General features: G+C 42.7%; 2 protein-coding genes across 9 annotated transcripts in view; both read left to right on the top strand.

Moving 5' to 3' along the window:
• The first annotated feature begins 1637 nt into the window (after positions 1 to 1637).
• EXOC1L (exocyst complex component 1 like) lies at positions 1638 to 12363 on the top strand. The gene is made up of 3 exons (XM_069789776.1): positions 1638 to 1990; positions 5689 to 5819; positions 7639 to 12363. The coding sequence occupies exons 1-3, from the start codon at positions 1870 to 1872 to the stop codon at positions 7900 to 7902; spliced, it is 516 nt and encodes a 171-aa protein (XP_069645877.1). The 5' UTR covers positions 1638 to 1869; the 3' UTR covers positions 7903 to 12363.
• Positions 12364 to 13826: 1463 nt separating this feature from the next.
• Positions 13827 to 18083, top strand: part of EXOC1 (exocyst complex component 1) — a 32872-nt gene continuing 28615 nt past the window's right edge. For 4 of the 8 annotated variants that reach the window (XM_009912630.2, XM_069789741.1, XM_009912632.2 and 1 more), the window contains exon 1: positions 13827 to 14215. The gene's annotated coding sequence lies outside the window, so the exon portion shown is untranslated. Of the gene's footprint in view, positions 14216 to 16784; positions 16994 to 18083 lie in introns of those variants that run through there. The other 4 variants (XM_009912633.2, XM_069789757.1, XM_009912634.2 and 1 more) reach the window with 3 other exon arrangements.

The following is an 18083-nucleotide window of genomic DNA, read 5'->3' as shown; positions in this document are numbered from 1 at the left end:
CTGAATCAGCTTCCTAATGTGGACCCTGGCACTGAGTACAAACACGGAAACCTCCAACCACGACACTATTAACATTGGTGGTGAGGAACTGAAGTCTGGGGCTTGGGCCTTGACAATTCTGCCCCAGGCTGGCAGAAAAAGAGGGACGGCGAACTGCAAGCCAGTTTGTACATCAGTCCCATATTCAAGGCATGGCCAGGTCATCAAGGTTGTGGGTGGGCATCCGGGCATCCCTGAGCGTCAGCTGTCCGGCAGAAGGTCTCCATACCAAGGCACTTTGTGACGTGCAGCTGTCTCGGTTTGGAAGTGAGCATCGTGCTCTTTTCCTAAACTAAACCATTAAAGGTCAGAGAAGAAACTTGTTCCTAAGCCCTGTACTAATCAAATATATCCAAACCCTGAAGCTCAGAGTAACTTTACTCTCCTAAAGGAGGGATGAAAATTAATCTATAGATTTAAGAATCATGACTGTGTTTCCAAACACACAGGACCAAAAGGAGGGAGAATAAAGCAAAAACTTATAGTTTCTTTTCAATCCGTTTCCCACTCATCTAGCCAATATGCTTAGTGTCTGTATCAGAGGATGATTCTCCCTAATTTTACATCAGCATCATTTTACTTGATTCCATTTTGCTTCACATCAGCAAAGCACCATGCAGACCTATGACACGAAGTTATTCTAATAATACTGTCAAAAACTACTATTTTTTTGAATCCTCAGATTTTTTTACCTCACCTTCTAAATCTTCACTTTAGCACTCAGTTTTATTCTAAGGTTAGATTTCTTTCTTAGCTACATTGAGAGTGTAAGAATGAAAAACCCAGTGAGGTATTTAGACATAATAAGCCTGAGCACAAGAATTGGAAGAGAACACCCAACTTCTATAAGCAGCCAGAAATGAGTCCAAAGGGAAAACTCTAACACAGGCCACTGCAGATACTGAAATTAGAAGAGTACTTGCCCCCAGGAACTCTACCCGCACACCTGCCGAGTGGTGGGAACAACCACAGTTTCTGCACATATACACTCCTGCCTGATGGAAAAGGCCCCTGACAAACACCCACGTACCGAGGACGGCAGTTTCCTCGGGTCCCCGGGCTGCACCCGCCCTCTGAGGACTCCTGTTGCACGGAGGTGAGTTCACCTGCTGTTTATGGGGAGCGGCACAGAGGTAATTTTCCCCTTACCTCTATCAACAGCCATAAAACTGTCAGTGTAGTAGGAGAACTAAGAGCCACGAGGCTATCCAATTCCTTTTCTAAATTCTACCGACTCTTTTTATCTACTGCTAGAAAGAATTGCACTGATCGACAGCTTCTTTTTTGGTAACCTGCCTTTAGCGCGACTACTGTGCGTCTTTCCCGGCCCGTTCTCTCCTCCTCCGGCGGGGAGGCAGGCCGGGCGGGGGCCCCGACGGCACCTCCGCCCCGCCACGGCCGCCGGCACCTCGATCGGGCCCCTCCGGGTCCCGGTCCCGGCACCGGCACCGGCGGGGCAGCGGAGCCGGCACCGGCCCTCTGCCACCGGAGCGTCCCGCGGGGGGAGGCCCCGGCCCCGGTCCCGGCCCCGGCCGGCAGAGAGAGGGCGGGCACGCGTGGGGCGGGGAGCTCGGCGGCCCGGCCTCTCCCCGCGCCCGCGGCCCGAGCCTTAAGGGCGGCCGGCCCCGGCGGCGCAGGGGGCCGGCCGGGAGGGAGCGGGGCCCCGCCGCGGGCCGCTGCTGGCGATGCCTCCCCCGCGGCCGGGGCCCCCGCGCCGCCCGGGGGCAGCCTCCGCCGCGGTGCCCGGCGGGCGCCCGGCGCGGCGCGGCGGCTGCGGGGCGCGGGGGGCCGGTACCCGCCGCTGAGCCAGCCCCGCGGGGCGGGGGGGCCATGTCCTCGCTGGTGAAGGAAGACCTGGCCAAGAGGCTCTTCGGCCCCCGGCGGCAGAGCCTGCGCGAGTTCATCGAGGTGGAGGGCTCGGGCGCCGAGCGCTGCTACCTGTGCGCCGCAGGTACCGGGGCTGCCCGCCGGGCGTGGGCGTGCGCGAGTGGGTGTGCGAGGGGAGGTGGGCCTGGGTGCGGGGGGGGGGGGGGCGACGGTGCGCAAGGGAGCGGGACCGGGGCAGCGGGGAGCGCCGGAGCGGGCAGCTGAGCGGGCAGCGGAGCGGAGCGGCTGCAGCCCCGGTGCCGCCCGCCGCTCCGGCAGCGCCCCAGCACGGCCCGCAGCCCAGCTCGCTGTCCCCGCGCTGCCAGCAGCCTTCGGAAAGCGGCGTGATCTCCCCTCTCTCATTCAAACGGGCTTGAGCTCTGCTCTCAGGGGAGACCCGCGGCGCTTCCAAGGCGACCGCGGAAAGCGTTCGGGACGCGGCAGCGCTGCGGGCGCCTCAACCGCTTTTGGAAGAGCGTTGCCTTACCGGGGCTCTAACCGGGGGTTCCACAGGAAAGCCTAACAGTACGTTAACATTGCAGGAACCGGTGGTGAGTTTTAGAGCTTTTGCACAGTCCCATGTTCTACACGCCGTCCCAGTTACTTTGGGAACAATAAGCTAGACTTGTGGTTTAAATAAACACGCGCTTGAGTTAGTAATTGGCACGAGCTGTGAGTAAAACCAGATTGCTGACAGCGGTAAACTTAATTATCTGGCTCGTTACTAAATCTGATTTCAGGTGTAACTGTTTCATAATGGTTTTAGAACAAAGTTTCAGAAAAGCTCGTTTGTTTATTTTACAACACCAAAAGATACCCCAAAAGAGAAATGCTCTTGTCAGTAAGCAGTTAGGTAGGAGGGAATGCTTCTTCCGGTCTGTTTCCTCTTCGGGTTCAAAATACATATAACAGGTAGAAATAATCTATATACTTGAGATATAGATTGGGTTAACACCCAATATGGGATGATGTCAACCGTATTCTGTGACCATTATCTTTCTAAACATCTGAAGTCTCTAGAATATTCAAGTAGTTTTACAGATTACTGGAAATACTGAGCAAGCTATGTTCCCTGCACCCATGTAGTTTTAGTAGAACAGGCTTTGTATTTTAGAACCGTAAAAATAGTTTTAAGAAATGGATTCCTGAACGTCACAGAGCTTCTAAATGTACGGAAATTCCAACCTGATTCATAGTTTACAAAACTATCTAGTAGGAGTATCTTTACTTGCATGTAAACTGTTCTGATCTAAACTGTTCGCTGTTGTGAAACATCCAAAGAGGAAAAATAACATTATGCACCTTTAAAATCTTTACTAAAAATTTCTTTTTAAGGTAGAGGAGAACAAGCCATTAAAGAAAGCCTCTAATCGGATTAACTGATTGGAAGTCTCTGAGGACATAAAAGAAAATTTATGTAGAGTACTAAGAGTGGGATCTCTTCAGTACCCAATATTAAACTCTCCTAATACATTCAGGCATAGTCAAGTAAGTGGTGAGTAGAGTGGAAATCTGATTCTGAAAGATGGGTTGCATCCAGCTGCCAGCAGCTACTGTAATCTGCTGTGATTCTGTAGGAGCAAAACACATTATCTAAAATCTTATCCCTGCAATGCAACCTCAGTATATTCCTGCTGATTTCAAATTACCATAACAGAAGAAAAAAAAACCAGTCAAACTACAGCAAAAACTTTAGAGGTCTATGCCTTTTGAAATCTATATTACAACAAAATCTTGGTGTGGGTAACTGAACAATCTTATTTTTGTGCCATACATCCAACATTATTTCCCCTCCTTTTCACAATAACAAGTCCCAGTTCTTAGGTGAAGGCAATAGTGTCCTTTCACTAAATGCTTTATAAACCCTGGAAGAACATACAGCTGAAATGTAACCACATTCAGGGATTTTCACAACCCTGTATTGGTATGCCTGAGAAGAACAGTAAGGATAACATCGCATTATCCAACAGAGACTCTGAAAAAGGTGTTTAGTCCATGGAAAACCTTAAGAAATAGTTTGTGCTCTATGAAGGCATTGCCACAGCAGTGCCTTCCCCGAGAGAAGCTTTTAGAGTTTAATAGGATGACATGGTAGATCTGAGTTCATGTTCTATGTAAGAAATTAAATTTTAACTCTGTTAACTGAGTGCAAGAACAACCATTATCTAAAATGCAGGAAAAGAAAGATTTTTTTTTATTTTTTTTTTTTTTTTTTAGTTGAAAATAATCCATCCAAGTTTCACCACTGGGCAGGACATGCTCCTGGTTTTGTTATTCCTAACGCATTTGTGCTCTGTCCTTACATCATAAGATTTCTACTCCTGCATGAGGGGTAGAGAAGTGGCAGTGTGGGGGACCTGGGGGCCACTAGGACATCCCCTTGTATTTCTGACAGGACTAGGGGTTTGAGCTTGTTTCCTTTTGTTTGAACTCTGAGAGAGACAACATATTCCCTCACGAGCAGGCAAGCAAACAAACAAAATGGGAGAAACTGAAAGTATGGAGAGAACTTTCGAAGATTAGCCTACTAGATTTGCTTGCAAATGAAAACCATTGTAACTTCTCTACGGAAGATAATACAGTGGTGGTCCTTTGGTTAAAAATCATTGAGCAACTATAACTGATAGGACCAGGAAAGAAAGCAAAAGTGATTTGTATTCCCCAGGCAGGGAAGCTATAGGCTGAGAGAAATTATAATCAATTTATATATTCTCCACTGTTTTTCTTTGCAATTGGAAGAAGGCGTATCTCCAACATATATCCTTTGTTTGTCTTTATTTAATAACCATTTTCTTATAAACAGGTGAAACATAAGAGATGTTTTATCAGGAATAAGATAAAATTAGTCAAGTTTCAAAATGAGTTTTCAAAAATTCAGGCAGTGTTTAGAAACAAAAGAATTTTGTTCCTGCATCTGTAGCCTTGTGCTATGAAGTCAAAACGCTCCTGCGGGGAGCTAGGTGACATCTTGCCCTTATCTTAGGCTACCGGATGGCTTGGGGAAGTGGCCTGCCCTGCAGCTATCATGCTAGATGTGCAGGAGATTGCTCAGGCTTGGGTGTTTTTCACACTCGTGTGTTACAGAAATCTAGTCTCCTATGCAGCACTCAATGTAATCAATTAATAACGGTAGTTATTGCAAAGAGTGTCTTTGTACTCTTTTTACTCTCATTTCCTGCCTAAGTCGGAAAATAGTAATTTCTACAAAGATAGCCCTGGGCAACTTGAAGCTTTAAGAAATATTTTTGATATTATTTTTGTGAAGTGGCCTACTTACGTATTTTAGAGGGAAATAAAGAGTTTTGCTTTAAAAAACTGATGGCTTCATAAGAGAACTTCATCCACAGAATGAAAAGTATAGCACAAGTCATGTAAATACAGAGCCTTGCTAGCAGTTTTGCAATTTTCTGGCTCCAGCACCCCAAAAGATTCCCCCTCGAAGTAAGTAGGATAAGTGGATTATCCATACAGATCCAGAATTAGGCTTTCATTGCACTGCTAGTGAATTCAGATGAAAGGCTTTTGCACAGACAAGGTTCTCTTTTCACAGGACAGGTAAGGTAAAGCCTAAATCTACCAAAAGCTGACAAGTTTCATAGACTGAGAACATGGTGCTATTCCTACTACCAGGGCGAAATAAAACTATTAAGTCCAGTACAGCTCTATACAGCCCTGCCCATCATCATTTAGGTTATCATCTAAAATGCAGTTTGGTTAAGTCTTTTATTATTGGAACTTTTGGGAAGTACTTCCTTGCATATCTAAACTATGTTTTTCTTGCAGTGACTAAAAGTGAAGAAGTAGAAATATGTATGGTTAAACACTTGCGAGTGGATCGAGAGGAGAAATATGAAATAGTTGAAAAGTGGTTTTTGAAAGATCTGGAGATGATTGATGGAAAAGAAGCAGATACTGTAAGTGTTATGTATTATTAAATACATATATTAGAGTATCCTTCTCTTCTGTTGCAATTTGGGATACAGGTCTTAAAATGCAATTAAAATGCATTATCTGAAAAAGAAAGCTATGTAAAAAACCAAAATAAATCAAACCTCCAAGGAATTTTAGTTTTATTGCATGTGAGAGGCTCTGTATTGCATTTGCACTGTTGCAGGGGTGGGAGGAAGGAGAGATTTTCTTCTTTGTTGTTATCTTCTTCATCTCTCTGGTTGAGATCTGAGGGACAAGCTGGATGTTTTCTAATTTGTTCATCATGACTGGGAATAAAAGTTCTCTACCTGAAGCTCCCAGTGTAAACTGCCATTAATCCCATAGATTTTAATGCGTACTTGAAAACGAAATTTCATTAAATACTTTTATGGAGAATGTGACTCATTTGAATGTATGAACCTGTTCTCTGTGTGACAACATCTTGCAAGTGCATTGTCTGGTGTACCAGTGCACAACGCTGAACCTCTTTCACATAGCTTAAACTCACATTACTTGGATCAATTAAATATTTGTGTATTTGTGTGTGCAAATATGAAACAGCTTTGGCTAGATCTGGCTGACTTGCTGCTAAAAAAGTCCTAATGTCTCAGATACAACTTCAGAAGGGTAAAATGAAGCTGCGGTAGCACAATACAGAACACCAAAAGCAGAATTAAATCCTATTTTACAAAAGCTAGAAGAACATGCTGAGGAGAATATCTTACTGCATGTATAAGAAGACATTTGTTGTCCGTGCATAATAAATGTAGTCCAAGAAAATATGACTTTTTTTCCCTTTGAAAGTGCTTTCAAATGAATATAAAATAGAATTCAGATTACATTATCCTAGTGAAAGAGAAATCAAGAGCCCATTAGAAAGGTTTCAGAGCCTTGCTCCAAGGAAAATGACAAACTGTGGTTGTTCTCCTGTCCTGTGCACAGTGCCCTCAAGTCTAAAACTAGGAACCCGGGAGATGGAGGAGGTAAGTTCAGGTGCAGAGTATCCCTGCACCCTGTAAGCTCTTTAGGCCAGAGGGGAAAAAGAGCCAAAACTAATAATACTTTGTGTCCCCTCTGCAAGTTATCTTGCTTCTGGAGATGTTCCTGTCCCTTCCCCAGCCAAGGCAGCCAGAGGATTTCCTTGTCACTTGCATGCATGAATTTACTTTAGTTTTTTTTCTGAAGTATTGTGCTAAAATATCCTTCAGGGATGATTCAGCCTTCCACAACTGAGATGATCAAAATCTGTCTCATTTTTGGTTAAAAGCCTAAATGAACCTCAAACTCATAATTATAGGGTAATTAACACTGCTATAAATATTCCTAATAGTTATTCATATCCATAGAATTTAACAGAACTTAGCTGCTGCTAGGATTAATTATGCCAAAGAGCCAGAAAGCACACAGAATTACAATTTAGGCAGGAAGAGCAATCAATATTCTTCTTCTGACAGGCATATATAGTTATAGTCCAAGGCAAGTGCTTTTCACATAGTGTGTTTTAGGCAACATGACAAATTGGTTCATTTCAAAACAAGCTTGTATAATCCCAATAAAGTGCAGCATATTGCTCGGGCAAACTGAAAACTCAGACAAAACTAATAGCAAAGAATAGCAGCTAATTATAAACTGTGACTTTGTAAAGTTTTAAAAGACCCTTTTGTATGAATAGAAATATGCAAAGTCCTTTCAAGTCCATCAAACTGAGAAAAAGCCCTGAAGGTAGCTGGGCAGAGAACAACAGATTGCCGTTCTAACATCCGTAATGCATGTAATAATTTCATTCTCTCTGGTTTTTTTTAGGATAATCCATATTTTGATATGCACTTCCACAAAGTCTACAATCTGGAAGCGTATAGCTGTGCATCTAAATATACCTTTGCTCGAACACTAAACAAACTGAATGAAACATACCTTAAGAAGGACTTGAAGATTGTGAACTTTGATGAGACCTACCTAAATGATGATTCAATCTGGTCGTCCAACAATAGGGATTGCTTAGTACTTATGAGGATATGCTTCTATGCTTCCAACCTTTTATGTCTCTCCCTGTGTCCTTTGTCTTAAAGATGTATTTTCTAACATTAAGGTGACTGGTTGACTTTCACTGACCAGCATTTCATAAATCATCTGATCAAAAAGATAGTGATATGCAGTATCTGCTTTTTAATTTTACATATAAGTAAAAAATGGAACATACTTTTTACATAAACAATTGACCATTCATTTATATATATGTGAGGGCCTCACTCTGGCAAATACTTACAAATATATGGGACTTTCAACATAGGACCAGTAATTCTCGTGGTCACTGGTGATTGCTTAAGTAGAGCTCAGCATTTGCTTTTGCTTATATGTTCACGGACTTATAAATTATCTTTCATTAATAGCTGGAAATATTTTTAAAGCATTAGGAGCATTAACAGTTAATTTTTATACTCTGGAAGCAGAAAAAAGAAAGCAAACAAATGAGTTCTGTATGAGAATGATGCACATTTCCGTTTTAACACCGTTAAAGAGATCACACCTACATCAATACAGGAATCAAACCCTCATCCTGATGAATCGGAGTTTTGCATTCAGGTACCGTGGGACCAACTTTTCACCTATGCAGTTACAATTATTTTTCCCTCAGAACATCTAGTACTCCCTTTGGCCTTTCCATTATTTGTGGTACTATCTTAGAAACAGAAAATGAATGTTCTTAAGCAGAATCACTTTATTTATCAGACCTTTCAGAACTTTTTTCTTTTATATCATTAACATCTTCTTTCATGCACTTTACAGTTTATGTATATGAACAGGCCCAGTTAGGGAACAAAAACTGTTTGTTTATGTCTCTACCTCTGGACCAAGAGTTAACAAAATACTATGTAAACAGTAGTTGTTGACTATTACAATTACTTTGTAAACAAGTGATATACTTTTCAAAATTCATAGAATTATGAGAATAATTTTCACCAGTTTCTAGCTGCATGTTAGCATATTCAGTACACTACAGAAATGCATATTAGTACTTAGAGTTACATTTAACATGGTGTGGAGTCTACTGAGTGGTTTGGAAGATCTCACCCTTAACAAAAATAACAGCTGGACTTGTGACAGCATTATATTACAGTGGAAACAGAGAATGAATTAAAGCTGTGTTGACCAAGAGCTGAAGAGGAACAATGTTGACAATAAGAAGCATAGTGATACTGCCCAATGTCAGTCAGCTGAGCTAGCTGGCTGCTCTTCCCATAGTCAATAGAGAAAGAAATGCCAACCCAAAAGGTGATTCGGAGAAGCTTCTGGTCAGAACGTCCTGCAGGAGAAAACTTGCTTTCCCTTTTGGCAGCCAAGAGAGTACAGGGAGACTAGATGTGGACTGAACCAGCTACGTACCTAAAGCTGACCGATGTAAATAGCTCCTAGGAAATACAAGCTGGTTACTGCCCTCTCTCAGTACCTACCATCTGTAAAATGGGATAGTTGTGCAAAGGTACTGTGATTTGTGCTTCACTGTTGTCTTTCACATGAACTCCCACCTTTGAAAACATTTGTATAAATGTACTTTGGATTCAAAATTGAAATAACATCAAATAAGTGAGAATATATTTGAAAAACTGTATAAAATGTACAGCTTTCTACTTTACTTTTTAAATGTTATCCTATTGCTTGTATGTAAGAAAGGCCATATCTTTGATTAGCTAATCTTCAGAAGCTATATATTTATTCTAGGCATATGTTGTAAATTACATTCATTCTAACCCAAAGCTTAGTAATTATGTGTATCTTGACAGTTGTGAAGGCAGTTTTATGTGGGTAACACAAATCTTCTCAAATTTGTAAGGACTTAAGTCTTATGTTTGCCCCCTAAATACTGGTAGAGAGAAGGACTGTATTTATAGTAATTGTTATGAAATGCAGTTGTTCTTTTCAGAATGTCTTTGGGATAATCCAGTGCAAGTACCTGTGTTGTAACATTTGATCCATAGCCACAAGAAGTATTTGCCCAACATCCAGGTTCCACAAAACCATCTTCAGTAGCAAATATAATTCAGACTACTGTTATCTATGATACATTGTCTTGTTTGGGCTATGTATTAATTGTAGAGGTCACAATGTTTTCTGTAATGTTTACAAACTCTTTGCTTAATAGGCACAAGGAAATATCTTCTGGGTGAAAAAGCTCCCATCATTCATCTTGTAACTGTAATAAAAACACAGAACCTCTAATAATAAGCACTTCAGGGCATTCTTTTGAAATAAAGTACAGGTGTAGTGAATTCCTGACCAATAATTGTCTGTATTGTGTTAGGAACTGATAAGCTAAAAGTAACTATAATGTTCAACCATATTTAATGGACTTGCAGCAGTAGTTTATATCTTTCTATTCTTGTACTGTATAAACATTACACTGACTATATTAGAAGACAAATAAGCCTGCATTTTATGTGGAATAATACAAAATTAAAATCTGTTTGGCATTTCTTCTGTCTGGTAACATAATATTTCAGACATTCTTCACTAAGCAATCAGACTAAACAAAAGGAAAGGAGAAAAAGGGACATTGTCCATGTAAATTGTTTCAGTTATTATCAAAAGGAAAAATACTTCAAAAGATCTTTGCAGGCCTAATCTAGGGACTTTTTACATTTACACAGTCCTTTATAAGATGTCAAATACCAAGATGCTGTGTAATTGCTAGACTGACCTGATCGCACTATGGAAAGTCTTTGTCCTGAGGTGTGGGAGACTGTCACTTTGCAGTTAGTATAGCACAGCTGCACCACAGGAGACAGAGAACAGCCTAAATTATACATGGAAAAGACCTGACAGGCTAACTAGCCCATCTTTCAATTAATGCAGAATTGTTTCCTACATCACACATCCTGACATTGCGTATACAGAATGTAGCTTGAAATACAGTATCTGGGGATTTGTTTGCTTCTCCTGGAAGACTTCTCCAAAACTGAATAGGAAGAAACTTACAGGAGTAAAGGATTATCACAAATGCATTTGTAGCATTCTTGTAAAGGGTTTCAACTAAATGATGGAGTGAATACTTGAGATTGTGGATATAACGTGGATTTTCTTCAGAAGACAGGAATTGTTATCAGCCATATCTGTACCAGAGAAAAGAAAAAATGTGGCAGCCTGAAAATGAAGAAGAGTGATAATGAGTAAACAGAACTTCACGCTCACTTGTTTAAGAGGCAGAGAGAGAATAGAAGCTGTCATAAAAGACAGCTGATGTTTTTTTCCTAAGTGTATTTTTTTTTTAAACTCTTTAACCAATATCAGAAGTAAGAATACAGGGAAACCTATGACAAAAGAATTTGAGAATATTTTTTATGTAGCATTTATCAATACCGTATGTCTTATGCTATACTTAAAAAAATACATCAGTTTCCTGCAGCTCCATGCTATAAAAAGCATTTAACATCAACACTCAGATAAGATAGTTCCATACAACAAAAAATACACTGATGAAGTTCCACTGGAGTTCATGGATGTAAGCTAATTTTCACCATCTAAGACTCACGACCTTGTATTTAAAACAGAAGGACCCTTTTCCTGTGTGATTATCTTTAATGGATAACTAATCTTTTCCTGCATCTTAAATTAAGCAAATATACATCAATGCAGAATTTTAAAAATAATTTTGAAAGTGAAACAAAGCAGAGAGGGAAGCCTGTTCTGGACTATGCCTTCTGGGTTATTTCTCATTCTTCTTCTCCCTTGTATTTTGGAGTCATGCATGTAGTAACCCACATCTTCCCAGCAAAAGCCTATACTGCTTCTTTCCCTGTCATCTACCTATTCCCCAATACTTTCAGCATATAAGTCTATCTTCTTCCAGTAAAAGAAGGCATTGTATTACATAATTTGTAATATGTAATTTACGAATATTTTGTCACGAGTTAAAGTCAGCATTGGAAGATCAAAGCCCCTTTCTAAAGAGCATCTGTGAGAAGCTGAAATAGGAGGGGACAGAATGGCACTGTGCGTCCTGTAGGATGATCTCATGGCAGTTTTAACACATGTAACCACATTTTAGCATTGACAAACTACATTTTGGTTTAGTTGGGGGGGGTGTGCCCTTTAGCAGAATTAACAGCTAAAGACAGGAAACTAGAAGGGTCTTGACTAATAACAACAGCAGCTTTATGAAACCTTGTCCAATCTTTTATGGCTGCCTTGTCCTGTCTTTATAGATCTAGCCAGAGACAGTTACATTTTGTGGCTGAATTGAGAAATTACCAAACTGTAACTACTCTTTTAACCTTGGCCCTCATGAATGATATATTATAGAAGTATACAGCATGTTGTTTTGTAAGTCAGAAAATAGAAGTACATTCAGCAAGACTCTATTGGTCAGTAATGTTTAATGCTTTCAGTCAAGTGGAAAAGTGATACAGGAATGATGAAATCAGTTTTACATGTTAAAAGTCCATGTTTGGGCTATTTATAACAATAACTTGGAAAAGATGTTTTCTATTGTTCTTAATTGGTCATGGCCTGGCTTATAAATATTATCAACCACACCTTAAAGGCATACTGATGTATTAATGTGAAAAAAATCATATGGTTCAAGTAATCTGTAATGATTTCAGCCTTCCCTTAACTCTGCATGCAAGTCTTGAAGAAATCCTATATTAATTTACATGAATAATGCTAAAAATGAATGAAGTATATCGATCACATGGAGAACCTCTGTCATAGCAAAGCTTGACCTGGAAGGTAGTTCCAGTTCTCACTGAATTCAGCAGTGGCTACAAATAGCTATGGCCAGATTTGGACATAGTTTCTCATGGTCAGATTCCAAATCCTAAGTGTCAGAATCACTAGTCACAGAGTAACACTTCCCTCTGAATCATCACTGGCATCAAAGACTGTCAGTTATTAAGGGTGCTTCTGCTTAGGGGTAAAGCCAAAATCTGAACGCGTTTCACTGAAGTCACACTAATCCGGAAGCTGCGGCCATATTGTATTACAGTTGTTCCCTTGCAGCTGCGGTTGGAGATAGATTTGTCATTTGAAATTGTAAGATACTGTCCTATTGTTGTGTGTTGTATCTTTCAACCCCGGGTATACGTGTGTTTCTTTTGTGAATACACTTGCCTCCTAAAAAGACATAAAACTTCTTAATAACTCTGTCATGAGGTCAGGTGAGGACACAGACATCAGAAGCAAGCTGACACGACGTCGGTTTTGCTTTTGGCGCAACCCTCGTTACTTCTCCCGTGGCATTTCGCTGTTCTGTTACAAACTCTTTGATGGCAAGAGCTCTCCCCTCGTACCAGCACGTAGGACACCTTCTTGCGGGTTGCAATACAGAGAGATCTTAGTTGAGTTGCTTTTCTTGCTGGTTTATGCCTTCTAATTACACAGCAGGGTTTCACCAAACAGCTGAACGGACCTAACCGCTCACAGCTACTGGAGGGAGCCTCTTCCCCCCAGCTCTTCACAGCTCGGCGAGGTTTTCCATGCCCCTCTTTTTTAGCCCCTACCTGCACCGACCCACCTCAGAGCCGGGCAGGAGCCGCCTCAGGACGGCACAGCGGAGAGCAGCGGGACCGCCCTTTACCAAGGCGCGGCCAAACCACCTCGGGGGGCCCTTCGCCACCCGAGAGCCGCCGGGGCCTCCCCTACCGGCGAGGCCCGGCTCAAACGGGGCCCGACCGCCCACAAGAGACCACCGCACGGTTACGGTTACTGGTTCCAGCTTTTATCGCCTGGGCCGGCGCTGCGCTGTGGCCCTGAAGGCAGCGCCGGGCCGGCCCTGAGGGAGGGGAGGGGAGAGGAGAAGCCGGCCCTGACCCCGCCCCGCCCCGCCCCTCCCGCGCTCCTATTGGCTCGGCCCGCCCCACCCCGCTCCACCCCGCTCCGCGGGTGGGTGGCCGTTGTGGCCGTCACAGGCGTTACGCCCATCTCCTCCGGCAGGGGGCGCTGCGCGGGCTGCCTAGCCTGCCGACTCGCTGCCGGCGTCACGTGAGCGGAAGGGGCGGCTGTGGGCCGCGGGCAGCGGCGGGGGCTTGCGGCCGGAGGCCGAGGCGCTCCCTTCCCGTCCCTGCCCCTTCCCTGTCCCTTCCCTGTCCGGTCCCGGCCCGGCCCGGCCGGCCCTGCCTCCGCGGTGAGAGCGAGGCGGCTTCGGCATCCTCCGGCCCTTCCCCCGCCCCGGGTGTGGGGACCTGCCGTTCTTTCCTCCGCGGGCCGGGCCCTACCGGTGGCCCGGGGCGGCTTGGCCGTGTCTGGGCCGCCGGGCTCGGGGTGGAGCGGTGGCGGGAGCGGGCCGCCGTCTCCGGGGCGGCTTCTGCAGGACTCGCAGGTGGGAGGCGGTGAAGCTGGTGCCAGACGGGCCCTCGGGAGGCCGCCGCTGCCATAAGTAACTCTTGTGAGTTTTCCTGTTAACTGATTGATCTCTTGATCGACTTTCGGCTACGAACGGCGTTCCCGGGCAGGTTACAGTTAGGCTACGCTCTCAAGTTATGTTTTAACCGGCGAGGGTGCAGAAGTAGCATGTTTTCCTGTTTACACGCTTCAGAGAGGCTCAGCAGTGCTCACTGAGTAGCCTTACCAAATTGCTCTGTTGCATCCTTCCCATGTATTTCCCGGACGGTCTATGTCTGTGATGAGATGTCTTTTTGACAGATTTCATGTAGCCGAGGCTTTGTCTGTAACATTACTGGTGAAAAAACAACGCAGCAATGTCTAAATGGATTTGTTAGAGACTGGTGTGGTCTCAGCTCACTTGAAGCATTTTTCTGAGGAAGCAGCGTTATCTCCAGCTCCTTGTGCTTAATACTGTGTTTCTTTGGGACAGCAGGATTCATGTGTGAAGAGCTTAATGATGTGCTTGGCGTAGCACATTGTGAAGGTTTTGCTGGCTGTGACTAAGGGGGCTGAGTTTATAACAGAAGTTAGACTGTATGTCAGAGCAAGTCCTTGATCTTGGGTTTAACGTCTTTTGTTGTATGGGAAAGGTGTATCCTGCACAACGTGGACAACTTGTGTTAGCACTGAAATGGGAGAGTTAGCAAGTTGCAGCAGTCTGAATGTGACTTAGGGCAGAAAGTAAAATCCTAAATCAGGAAGGAAAGGGGATATTTCTGAAATGCAGCAGGTTGTCAGTATTTTGTGTGCTCATCTTATGCACCTGTTGAAGAGTAACAGGAATTACAACCTGATGCAGTTTGGAAAACAAAAGACAGGCCCAGCATTTGATTAAAGGGAGGAAAATTGTTGGCAGCTATGGAGCGTTACATTGCCATAGGGGTGTCATATAAACAGCGTTTCTTTGGATGCTCTGAGTGCTGTACACTTGACAATACTGATTCCAGCTTGGTATGTTGGCCCTTGTTTTCCCAAAGCCCTTGTGTTGCTAATCTCTAAAACTGCCAGATTGCCTAAGATGAGAGATGCGGGCGTGACCTGCTGAGCTGAGGCACAGTGGGACATAAAAGACTGCAAGAAAAGTCAGTGCCTTTTCTGTTTGAAGTGCCAAGGGAACCTTTTTGTCTTTGCTGTGTGTTTGTCAGAGAAAGCAACCGGGGCATCTCCAAGAGAAAAATCCAGCCTAAAATTTAACTCCATATATTGTCTCGGCATCAGGCAGTGTAGCATGTGATGTATATTAATCATGTTTTTAACACTCTGTAGAATTTTAAGGCACAAGTTCAGAGTAATATTGGAGTTTCTGTATTTAAATCAAAACATTGAAATGTGATGTCCAAGTGTTGCTCTTTTTAGTCTACTTAGAAACTCTCTGTAGCGTGAGGAACTGTTCTGAATCAGGTGAATATTGCTACTTCCTTAATTTTCTGGAGCTTGATGGGTGGTTTGTTTTGTTTTTTTCTTACATGATTGATCTCTGCAAGCTTGAGTATTGGTTGCTGTCGTGTGTCCGGCCCCTCTGCCCTCCCGGATTTCTAGAATCTGGTGGGGACTAGACCATGCTTTGTTGGGGAACCAGGTGATTGTACTGAAGTCTGTCTTGGAAGTCTCTTTCAGAATTTTGTGACTTCCTTGGGATTTTATTCTTGTTTTGTGCATGGTTAATTTAATGTTGGTCTTACTTTACCTCTGCAAATTCTTTGTCATAATTGAACATGCTAGAAGTACAAATGCTTTCCGCCAAGCGTGTGGCATACCTACTTGAAGGCATTGCCAAAGAAAATCAGAACTCTCAGTGAATGTTTTTAAACAAACCAGTTGTTAATGCATCCCACAAATCTGAACAGCTTTCTCTTCTTACAGGCCCTTCTTCTAACCCTTTACTTTCTCCCAGTGCTGGCTGCTGTTACTGCAGAGGTGAATCACTTGAAGGGGGAACCTTGTGAACAGATCCACCCCCCAATCTCTCTCTACCTCCTTTTCTTTCTGCTCCTCTACCTCCTGCAAATCATCTGAAAACTCTATTCTTAATGAGGAGAAAAACTAGAAAGCAAACTTTTGGGTGGTGTTAGGAAAGTACTTTTGCTGTTAATGGGGGATGCACCTCATTTATGTAACCCAGTGGTCTGATTTAGTATGCGACTATGTCATTCACATTAAACTATATCTGCCAGTGTACCAGAAAGTGTAAAGGGCTATCCTTGATGGCCTTGTACAATCTCCTGTGTTTCCTGTTACAGGCTGTGAGAGTAAGTAATGTCTGTTTACTATCTTTCAGCAGAAGTCTGTCTTTTTTAGCATTTGGTTAGAGTACAGGGTTCAAGGTCAGCATTTGTTTCCTGGAAGAAATCTCTGGGTTTATTACTAAGTGTACATGCTTACATTCTTTCTCTTTTTGAAATATCATGTTACTCCCTTGCTAGATAAGAAACTCTGTAATTAAAGAAGTGTTCCATTTCTGAGCTCCAATCTGTGCATCCAAGAAAAGGCAGCAAACTAGTCAAACCTAATGGACTTAGCTTTACAAAATTGTGTTGTGGCCTTTTCAGATCTAGGTGGCCAAAGTCAAACTTTCTACCAGCTACAAGATGCATTCCTTTATTCTGCAATACTGTAACAATTGCCAGACCCTCATATGAGAATAAAGAGGAAGAACAGCCTGTTACATGTAATAGTATGTGGTAACTGGCAAGAGCAGTGAAACAGGACTTTGCAAAACATTGAAACACAAAGAAACGCAACGCTGTATTTCTAGAGGCTCAGAGATTTGTTGCCTTAGGTATGTACCTGTCCCCACAGTTTGTGTCTTCTAGGAGCTGTTCTGTTATAGGGAAGCTTTTATGAAAGAGACTTCAATATCCAGAAGATAAATCTGACTTAAGACTTAAAAATTTATTAAATTCTATTACGTGGGCCCTCTGTAATGTCTTATGTTTTTTATTAATTAAAAAAAAAAGGTAATGCCTGCTTGCTGGGTAAAGTTAAGTTACAAATGTGGTGCCAATCATATGTTAATAATAAGTTTTTAGTAACTCACCATTGCAATTGGCAATGGTGAATTTGACAATGGACAACCACCACAAATGTTCTTCAGAAGAGGTATCAAAGCTGGGAAAACTCTAGTACACTGGTTTTATTGGTTGGTTGGTTTGGGGTTTTTTTGCCACCAGATAGAATGCGGTGTACGTATTCTTCTTTAAGAAAGCTGTCTGAGCAGCACACCTGAGAATGCTCTCGTAACATGGGATCGAGTACTAATTTAGAATTTATCTTATATGATGCCAAGGGAGGAGGGAGTGAGGAAGCATGCAGGGCCACTGATCCTGAATCAGAATGATTTTTCCCTCTACCAAAAGAGAATTAGGATGTGTATGTGGTACACCAAGACTCAAAAGTAGTAATTTGTTAGACTTGAAATTGTGGCATTTGAGTGGTGGATTGAATGACTGCTGTGGCATACCATATCTAGGCTATATTCCAGAAATCCTCCTGCAGAGCAAGGAGCCAGAGATGCTTTTTCTCCCTCTAAATGGAACATTGTTTTCAATTTGGTCTGCCCAACATATAACCTTGATTTGGTGAAAGAGTCCTGAAAATTTAATTGAAGATTTTAGGTATATTTGAAGGATTCTGGAGTAAGTTTCATTTAAGGTCATCACTGTAGTGACTTTAGTTTAACATTCTCCATCCCGTCAAATTTTGTGGGTTTTTTTTGTTCACCTGTCTTCATACAGATTTTTACTGGATCCACGGCATTCATACCCATTCTAAAATTCTACTACTTAGTGAGGGAGTCTTGATTCTCACTTCTGCTTTTTTTTTAATGCCTCACATTCCACTTTACTACTAAGAAGCTTTTTGTTCTCCAT

This window comes from Haliaeetus albicilla, chromosome 1, assembly GCF_947461875.1.
Source record: "Haliaeetus albicilla chromosome 1, bHalAlb1.1, whole genome shotgun sequence".
In the NCBI taxonomy this organism is placed as follows: Eukaryota; Metazoa; Chordata; class Aves; order Accipitriformes; family Accipitridae; genus Haliaeetus; species Haliaeetus albicilla.
This window is presented reverse-complemented; position numbering and strand designations above follow the sequence as displayed.